The sequence below is a fragment of the Emydura macquarii genome, unplaced genomic scaffold, assembly GCF_026122565.2.
Source record: "Emydura macquarii macquarii isolate MOO-44397 ecotype Brisbane River unplaced genomic scaffold, CSIRO-AGI_Emac_v2 contig_374, whole genome shotgun sequence".
NCBI lineage: Eukaryota > Metazoa > Chordata > Testudines > Chelidae > Emydura > Emydura macquarii.
The window spans coordinates 13,962,300-13,972,791 of NW_027130511.1; the positions used below are offsets into that span (position 1 = coordinate 13,962,300).

At 36.6% G+C, this 10,492-nt stretch overlaps 1 protein-coding gene across 3 annotated transcripts in view; it reads left to right on the forward strand.

Annotated features, from left to right (window-relative positions):
• The window catches only part of HEATR5A (HEAT repeat containing 5A), a 114,049-nt gene extending 104,062 nt beyond the window's left edge, over positions 1 to 9,987 (forward strand). For all 3 annotated transcript variants that reach the window (XM_067534371.1, XM_067534353.1, XM_067534361.1), the window contains 5 exons: positions 1,324 to 1,593; positions 3,815 to 4,039; positions 6,022 to 6,176; positions 7,860 to 8,073; positions 8,300 to 9,987. In XM_067534371.1, the coding sequence (XP_067390472.1) occupies positions 1,324 to 1,593; positions 3,815 to 4,039; positions 6,022 to 6,176; positions 7,860 to 8,073; positions 8,300 to 8,604 (1,169 nt within the window). In that variant the 3' untranslated portion in view covers positions 8,605 to 9,987. The remainder of the gene's footprint in view (positions 1 to 1,323; positions 1,594 to 3,814; positions 4,040 to 6,021; positions 6,177 to 7,859; positions 8,074 to 8,299) is intronic.
• The last annotated feature ends 505 nt before the right edge of the window (positions 9,988 to 10,492 follow it).

Sequence of the window (10,492 nt, forward strand, 5' to 3'; positions counted from 1 at the left end):
TTCTCAAAGAAAAGGTCATCAGAGTATTTTCAACAGCGGAAAACAAATTTTTCCCTAGTTCTGTTCTCTGAAACAACTGAACTGTTGGCTGAAACTTTACACACACACAAATTCAGCTGGAGGCAGACACTCAGCATGGAAAATTTTCAGCTCATACGTTTATATTTTAGCAAAGTTATAAGTAACAGAAAAGGGTCTTACCATTGGAAATGTCGGGCAACCTTAGTGTAGTAGGCGATGCTACCAGCCTTGTCCATATCATGTATGCACACATACACAAAAGCATATTTAAATGTGTGCCTGTGCCCTGACTATCATTTTCCCAAGCATGCAGGAAGAAAGACAAGATGGAAGGAATTTAGTTTAATTAAGTGACAGCTCTATTCACTTAACATATTGGAATATCTGACCAAAAATTGTACGGTGTAGGACATCATTCTTTCCTTAACCATTTCCACCTATTTGGGATGGCTGCCATCAGCCATCCCCTTCCCCAACATAGCCATCACCCACCTTCCTTTGTCTGAGTGTTAAGTGGGGCTTGGAAAGGGGAAAATTATCTTGTTTCCTAATGTCTGGAACAGTGGGGAAACAACTCTGTTTTCCCCAGCTTTCTTAAGGGTTGCCTGACCCTAAATCTGCTTCAAACTCCTCTTTATCAGAGAACCATATCACCTCTGTAACTGAAAACCTGCCACACCTGCTACCTACTAAGTTCTGACATCTTGATCTAACCTCCTTACCTGTTCTACCAGGTACCTGACCTGCTGTGGAGGAGACGAATCTGGTGGTGAGGGAAAGATTCCTTCCCAGCCCTAAATGAAAAAACCCAACTAGCACAGGGCCCTCAGTAGACTATAAAAAAAACTGGTCCTACCCTGACCCCATGGGTGGACACTGCTGATCAGTGACTGATGAGAGAGAGTTCTTTCTGGAATACCTGGGGTATAAATACCCCTCTCCCCTGTGTACATGGTGGTCAGTGCCCCCAGCTGGTCTAGCCTCTTCCTGTTGCCCCCTTGACTTAGGTATGTCCATCCCTTTTTCCCCTCCCTCATAACCCAAAGGACCCTTAACGGAGCACCGTCCCCTTTTCCTGACAGACAGACAAAGATGCACCACATTCAGTTGAGGTAAGTGAATCCTTATCAATTTAATTCAAACTACGGTTGTCCTCTAACAGAATTTTTAACACTTTGTGCTGCATTAGAATTTAGAACTGCAAAATTATCCCCTGATGATACAACAAAGCTCCAAGAAGTAAACTTTTGTCGACAAAACACTGCATGCTTAATGTCATTCTTACTTCTTCTTTTATTATAGTTGATGATGGTGCTGCAGAAAAGGAGACATTGCCAGAATTTGGGGAAGGCAAAGACACAGGAGGACTGGTGCCTGGAAAGTCACTTGTCTTTGCAACGCTGGAGTTGTGTGTTTGCATTCTAGTGAGACATCTCCCCCAGCTTAATCCTAAATTAACTGGTAACCCTGCTGTTAAAACTGGAAAACCTCAGTTGTCAGAGAATGGAAGTAGATTGGTATCAGCAGCATTAATTATCCTCTCTGACATTCCAGCAGTCTGCTCTCCTGAAGGTAGGATGTGGTGCTAATATGCAGTTTCATTACAAAGGAAGATTAAATGAAAAGATGATGATGATACAATAGCAGATAGTTACTACATAACTTTCTCTGCTGGATAAATGCTGGGGCAAGGTTTTGAAGATTTGCCTATCACAATTTCTCAATTGTTTTTGTTGTACTGAAAAGTTTTTTTTTTAAATCCACGCTGATAGATACAGGAGCAGTAGTGTGAAAGTGTAAAGTAGCTTTCAGGACTGAAATACTTTTCTCCTCTCTTTCCCACATAAAGCAGTCCAACTAATGGATACATTTTATTTCATAGAGAAATAGGTGTGATAACGACATACATCTTTTATAGATCCTCAATTTAGGAATTTATAATACAGCCATAAAAATGTGCTCCAAAGGGAAATGAGCCATATCTTCTTTGTCCAAAAGCCATCTTGTAAACTACAAAAACACAAAATAGGAAGGTCTGGTATCTCTCTCAGATCATCTGACCTTCACTCCAGACTTAATTTTGCACAGTCACCAAACCTTGCTAGATTCTTTAAAAAATAATATATAGAATATGTATCTCTTACCTTGTTTTACCTTTCACTGTTATTACCTTGATACTCCAATAATCCAGCTTTTTTCATATGTTGTTGTGTTAGGTCTAATTTAGATCTTTATTTCCTTGAATCAGAGACCTGTCACTGTATTTATGTAAAATACTATTCATATCTGTGACACTTGACAAACTATAAATCCAGCTATTCCTATCCTTTGCATCTACCAGCTCTGAAAATTACCCCTTTTCCCGTTCACTTGCCCTCCACTATTGAGTCCTTGTGTCATGGTCACCATTCTGCCAACTCAATGGGATGATGATCTCCTTTTGAAAACAGTCAACAGCTCTCCTGTTCGATCATAAGAATTAATGTTGGGTGGTGATGATTTTTTGTTACTTTCAGCATAGTGCTTTCCATCTTTCAGATGGACAAGAAAAGAGCTTGGACCTGGCATTGATAGGCTCTGAGAGGCGCTATATGTGAGGAAAATTAGTTTGCTCCCTGGGTTGTTTGCTTCCTGTTTCATTCCTTGCCTTTAGCAGTTCAGGGAGTTAGATAAGCAGATCACTTGCAGAATCAGACTAAGTCAAGAGATCAGGACATGGAATTGAACCTATGTCTCCCATATAGTAGTGCTTATGTATAATATAATCATCATAAGTGGACAGATTTGCTGATATTCAGTAACTGTTCTTCCCAATTTCCTGCAGATAAGCTTCAGAGATATTTTTAAGACAAAAGACAAGAACCTAAGGCACCAGTTCAGTAAGACATAAGCAAATACCTTAGTTCATCTTTATTCAATAAAGCCTTTAATAACATATTAAGTGTTTTGCTGAATAGCAATGGACTTAAGCACATTAAAGTTAATGTGCACTTTGCTGAATCAAGATCTGAAATAGTACATAAAATGTATGTGTAGTCTAGAACCCTACCACATTGATTTCAGTGGGATTCAGGTGTCTGCATTAGCAGAGCCCCGCCTAAGCATTTAAGCATGTTGAAACTACTATAACTCTGGATATTATTGTCTATTTTCAATATCTGATCCCTTTTTTAATCTTGCTAAAATCTTGGCTCACTGACTTCCTTCCACAGTCTAATTATTTATTGTGAGAAAATATTTCCTCTTATTGGTTTTGAATTTGCCACCTGTTAATTTCATGGAATGTCATCCTTGTTCTAGTGTTCTGAACCAAACAAAACAGAAGCTCCCAAACTACCATCTTTATATTATGTATTTTATTACGCCCCTTCTTATTTGTCTCCTTTCAACAGTAAACAATCCCAGTCTTTTCATTCTTTCTTCATCTGAATTTTTCCATGTGCCATTTTCATTGCCTTCCTCGGAACCACCACTAATTCTGATTTTTACATGATAAACTTTATCATATCTGAATAGTCCCGGTTAAGTAAATGTCTTTTTTACTTAAAAGGAGAGAGTTCAGCACCTCTTTAAGTCTGCCTTTGTGTTTGACATTAAAAATCACATGCTGTTTAAATTATTTTTTCTGGAACCAAGACTTCTAATAAGTAAGCAACTTTTAGAAATGAAAAGTGCTTAGACATAAAATACAAAAAGGGAAAAGGAGAAAAGTGATTTATAAAATAACATAAATGCTGGAAGTCTTTTGCTTTATACAGTGACATTCATATCAGGCATTTGTTTTGTCTCACAGGAAGTGTTTCAGTACTCCCTACTATCCTGTACCTAATTCTTGGAGTCCTCAAAGAAACTGCAGTGAAAATGCCAGATGGCCATTTACTTTTGACAGTTGCTGCATCTTTACAAGCTCTTAAGGGGATATTGTCTTCTCCCATGGCTCGTGCAGAGAAGAGCCAAACTGCTTGGACTGAACTTCTTCGTAGTGCTTTAGTCACAGTTCTTGACTGTTGGGTTCCAGGTAACCAAAACTGAGATGTGGATGGTGAAAAAGATGCTTGGTTTAGATAAAATTCAGATAACTCTAGAAGATTCAGATGGTGGTCATGGAAGAACTAGACTATTGTTAAGATAACTAAATGTCTAAGGGTGAAACTTACTTGGACCACATAGTCCAACATTAATGTTCTTAAACACAGCCCACTCCCATTTCTGCTACTACAGGCTGTAGGTTGGAGTAGCCACCGTATTCTCTCCATGCCTCTTTTGTGCTGTGGTAGAGTCACTGGTGTGGTGTGAAGGCAGATTTCATGGTTCCTTCTGTGGCTTACTCCCAGCCTGAGCCCATTGCTGTCCTGTGCCCCAGCCTATGTTGGACACACAAAAGGTGTATCCACTGCACTGGTGCTTCCCCACAGAGTCCCAATGTGGTGTGGAAGGCTATACGTTTTAATTAAGAGTTTAAGGCTATACGTTAAAGAATTAAAGACTATACATTTTAATTAAGAATTAAAGCAGCACTCTTACCATCAGTGAACCTACTGGCTCCCCTTTTTCGTGAATCCGCACTGACAAGCAAAGGGTCAGGCAAATATAATTTGTGCAACCCTGTGCCAGATTCAGCAAATTTTGCTCCTTGTGTTTAGCTTAATCATGCAGAAATACAATTGTGTGCATATGTATTATTATATTAATTATAAAACTTCATAATCCTGAATTTATTTTTGAAATTACTACAATATAATTTTCATCAATCATTTTAGTGATTGATGTGTGTGTCTCCAACCAATACTCTAGAGTGATGCTGTATTTAGTCCACACACGTTTCATGTGGCTGAAACCACACAACATTACTCTTTACCTCGCTGAACACTTATTGCAAGATGTGTGTCATATATCAAACACACCCTTTTTGTATTTAATTATCCTATTCTCTCATATCCAGATACATGGGGGTATGTTGCCCTTTTGTGAGATATACTGTAATGTCACCAGAGGCCACTGGTTCTCTATAAATAAAAATACATTATATATTTTCTGTTATAATTACCTTTTTTTCCACATTCAGGATTTTCTTCAGTTAAACAATAACCATATCAGCACAGCTCTAGGAATAATGTTCTAACTTGACACCTCTTATTCCTCCAGCATTCCTCCAGCATTGTTTTTTGTTGGTCCTGCAACACTGGTTATTGTGTGTATGTGTTTAATTGCTCACATAAACTAATTTTCAGTGATTTTATTTTGAAAGTAAAATATGAAAAAACTAGCATAAACCTTGTTATATCATTTCATAATCACTATCTAGAAGCTAATTACAGTGTGTTTGCCAGAGTAACTGAATGGAAATTGGCATGCTGTAAAACTTTACAGTTCAATGACATTATTTTAGTTGGTTACATTCCAAGAATGCTGAATCTATATTCAAACCAAATATGGACCTCCAGTCAACCTGCCCAATGCAGAATTTTTGTATACATGACTTCTCATGTTTTGTCCTGGCCATTTCTAAATATTCCAAGCCCTAGAGCTTCCATTTCCCATGGGAGACTATTCCACAGCTGAATAGATCTCACTGTTCTAAAACTCTCCAACCTAATTTTTCACTTTTGAAATTTTATCTCATTATTTATATCCTCTACTTACCATTCTAAATAATTCCTCTCCTTCCTTTGCCTTACGTTTTACCTACAAGTATTTGAGGGATATAGTTGATTCATCAATTACCACCCTTATTTGTTTGTTACCAGAACTCCTGTATATCCATCTGGAGAGAGTGTTTGGAAAAAAAATAGAGTAGGCAAACATGTCATGTTTAAAAACGTGTTATTTAAAATGTGCTAACGCATTTTTATTAGTTTTAATTTTTAAATGTGACCTATTTGGCTAGTTTAGACATGGGCTTGCAGGTGAGGTAGATAATTACACACATTAGAATTTGCAATATTACTTTTAAAATGTCAATTTAATTAATGTTAATTAAACTGTTTGTTTTATCTTTAGTAGATGGAGCTCAACAAGAACTTGATGAAGTCAGCCTACTTACTGCCATTACAGTATTTATTTTGTCTACAAATCCAGAAGTTACTGCCATAGAGTGCCTTCAGAAGCGTTGTATTGAGAAATTTAAAATAGCACTTGATTCAAAAGATCCAGTAGTAAGTACTTTTCTAGCTAAAGGAGTATTTCAATTAGAAGAACGCTAAAGTTGTTCTAGCACATTTTCTGGTGAACTGTTTCATTGGACCTAACTCAAAGTGTTCATTTCAAAGAATTTGTTTTGATTCTGTCCCATTTAGATCTGCTGTATTTTAAAGTACAATTTTAAACTAGTCGGCCAGAGCTAGTGAGTCTGTGCTGTGCCTTGCTTTTAACGGTTATTCATTAAAATATTCTGTATACAAATTAAGTATTTTCTGTATTATTGTTTCACCACCTGGGAAATAAGAACTCCACACTTTGCTAAATGGATAAGAAAGTCATCTAGTTTTGCAGGCACTTTCTTAATTTTCTCTGTGCATGTATTTTAGACCTTAAGGCAGTACACTGCCAGGTCATCTGTTTTGATTCTTTATTTATACTCTTGACAAAAATAGCACATTCAAATTATTTTTCCCTGTTTCTTAAATTATGGAAGTATACCACTGTCACAACAATTTGCACTTTATCACGCTGAAAATGCAGCTGTAAAGATGGGCTTTTGTTAATTAAATTGTAGTTCCCCAAATGCAGGCTTTATGTTGACCAGTGTGGGAATCCATTATAAACCAGTTTTTTTTCCTCCTCCTCCTCCTATACTGATTTATCAATCAAAAAGTCAGCTTTATTTAATTTTTAATTATCAAAGTTGATAATGACTCAGCTGCTAGAACAAGATGGAAATACTTACTTTTTAAGTACATTGCTATATGTCCAATGTTAGAAATCTCAGTTTTCAGCAAGATGGCTCTCACTAATAAGTAATTCAGAAATGCTAGATGTAATGACAAAAAAAAAAAAAGAAATAGTGACATGTAGGGTAAAATTTTCAAAAGCATCTAAGTAACTTAGGTGCCTCAGCTTTCAAAAGTGCCATAAGCTTGACTTGACTTACCCCGGCGATTCAGCGGCAGTCGATTGGAGTTACGCAAACTATGCAGAAAACTTGCGTAACTCCTGTCAACTGCTGTGCTTCTCTTCTCCACGCTGTCTTCACTGCACTGCGCCAACGGGAACCGCGTTCCCATCGACAGAGCGCTATGCCACTTGTGGGAGTGGATTAATAGTGTCGACTTCTAGATTGACTGAGCGGGTCTTCACTGACTGCATAGTCGATCCAGATAAGTCGATCTGATAGCGGTGACTTTGCAGCTGTCAGTGTAGACATAGCCATAGACACTCCTAAATAAGGCATTAAGCGTTTTTTTAAAAGTTATCCATCATTTAATAGTGAGGTGATATTTCCATTCCAAGCCCCTGCTTTTTTAGTCAATTGTAATTTTCTCCAAAAATTTCATTTTAACGTGAAGTTGGGAAACATAGTGGGCTCATGAGCCTATTACTCTATTTAGACATTTTTACTTATGAGTGCAAGATGTGTTGTATAGTTTCTTCATTACTAGCTAAAATAATTCTTAGACACTTTGCTGACATAATTTAGCTTCTCAAAGAATCTTTTACAGTTAGCTAATGATGAAAAGTTCCTCTTGTCATGTGAATTTTCAAGCTGTTGGACACTTTTTTTCTTACAAAAGCTTTGTCTTTAAAATTGTTGTAAGTGCCAAGGCATTCTGACTTGTAGTTTTAAGTGGAATTTTACTTACATTCAGTATTGTAACTATAGATTTACTTTTCCCATTTAGTTACAGCTTAAGTGCTTTCAGCTGCTGCTTTCAATCTTTCAACATCCTGACAGAGCTGTCTCATATCCTTACATTCATTCTTTGGCACCATCCATTGTGGGGAAATTGCAGGAAACAGAAAAAACAAAACCTGAGAATTCTGCTGAACTGCAAGTCATTCAGGAAGGAATAAAGGTGGTAGCAGCTCTCATAGCCATGGCTGAGGAAGAGCATCGTAAGTCCCTCAATTCCAAATGCCCCTTTAATGTCTAAAGTTGCCAAAAACAAAATGTATTCTCTTGTAATATAATTTTGAACAAAATTTAAATTATTAGTTACTCTGTTTTACAGTATGTCTTAGAAAAATGTTATGACTTTATGTGAGCTTATTAGTGCAAATTAGTGGTTGAAAACTTTTAAAAAATTGTTTTATATCTAAGTATTGTTTTTAATTTTTATAGGCACTTATTTGGTGGCCTGCCTTCTGCCCCTCCTCATTTCCTTTCTTTTGGATGAGAATGCTTTGGGGTCAGCCACAACCTCAGCAAGAAATCTACATGAGTTTGCATTGCAAAATGTCATGCAGATTGGTCCACAGTACTCGTCAGTTTTTAAAAAAGTAATGGCTTCCTCTCCAACTATGAAAGCCAGGCTTGAATCAGCTGTAAAAGGCAATCAGGAAAGCGTCAAAGTCAAGACAACATCTAAACATTCAAAGAATCCTGGGAAAAGTTCAAGCATTCAACTAAAAACCCACTTTCTCTGAAGTATCTTATTTAAATCTTAAGCACTTTGATAACATTGCAAAAAAGTCCCTTTTCATTTCTAATTACAGTAGTCAGGAAGAGTTGGTTTCAGTTTTAGCTCAGTTTCAACTTGAAATCCAGATGATTTTTTTTAAAACAACATTCTTTAGAGATTTGCTTTCTGTTAAACATAAATGACTTTTTAAATTTCATTGACCTCCCAGAGTAAAACTTATCAAAGGTCATATAAACTATATATTTGCATTAATAAAATAGCAAATCTGTGAGAGCTGTGCATTTCTGATATCAATACAGACAAGAAATAAAACTTAGATATATTCAGGAGCCAGCCATTCTTATTCATTAATTAAACTGAATTTTTTTTGCAATACTTGCTTAAAACAAAAGTTACTGTGATGATTGATTTTGGATTTAACTGATGCATAAGTTTAATTGCTGTTTGTAATCTTTCCTAAGTAATAATTTAACATACTTCATATCTTAAATGTCCTTGTCATCCTTAAGATAAATTATTGTTGAGCTCTAAAATCCAACTCCATTTCAGGTAATATTGACAGCTTTAATTAAATGCTAATAAACTCCTTGAGCTGTCCAAGATATAGCAATATAACACTTGCTGTTGTTCTATTACAGCTTTACAATGCCTTTTCACTTAAGCCCCAGTTCTGCAGGGACTTGCACAGTGGGACTAATGTGCTTACAGTTAAGGCACATGTGTAAGTGTTTGCACGGCTGGTGCCTTATTGCTTGATATAAAGCCTCACTTTTCAGGATATACTATTGGTTTACCTTTATATAATGCTAGCCAAAAAGTTGAAGCTTACATATCCTGAATAGGACAGCAGTTTCGATGCACTGTGCCTCTGATTCAGACATCTATCTAGATGCATCTGTTTCATGATCTTTAAATGATCGAGTATCTATACATGACTCATATTAGTATACATATCTTTTGAAGGCGGGGAGTGGAAATGTTTGAAGTCAGTTTATCAAACTGTGTCAAAATACAACAAACTTTAAAAAGTACAAAAATACAATTTTTATCAAGGAGCATATTTTAATATAGAAAAAATCTAACTATTAAAAACACAATGGTTATAAAATGTTTTCTAATGTATTGCCTTTTTTCTTTTGTGCCAGTATTAGCTCAGTAAACCAAACGCTGTCAAAACTAATATAGTATTTCCTCGTTAAAAATTAGTCAAGAAAAGAAAAGCATTTACAGAACTGAGAAACACACTGTGACTCAGGAAGAGTGTGATGTACTGTATTTTATTACAAGATGTGTATATAAATATTGTAAATTGTACAGAATTAACCATTTGACCAAAATTCTAACAATTCATTTTTCTAATTCACATAAATAAACCTAATTTTCTTCAGTTAAGTTTGTTTTTCATTTTGCTCAATAGAAGGACTTGCATTTGTTCTGAGTTAGTGAGTATAGTTATAGTTATTTTAAAAAGCCCTCTGTGGGTTATGATGGGAACCCTCCTAGAGCAACACTACCCTGTTCCTGAGAGGAAGTGGCTTTGGGGAATGCAGGTTGACTCAAGCTTTAGGTGCCAGGCTGTCAAAGATATTGACACTCTCTGTGGGATTTTCAAAAACATCTAGGTGCTTAGTTTCCCTTAGCCACCTATCTACATCTTGAGGTTCCTAAATACCTTTGAAAATCTGGCCCTACAACAGGAGTTCCGTGAGCACCATGGGTTGGAATGTCCTCCACTCCTCTATGATCAGGTATCAGACTGGCATTTGGTGCTGCCCAGCCAGTCTTTCTTTCTTGCTTAGAACTAGGAGAACAGAGAAGTTGGGGAAATGTAGTTTGTAGGGCAACCATGATAGTACTTCTAGCCAGGGGCAACACATGCTGGTAAATAAGGA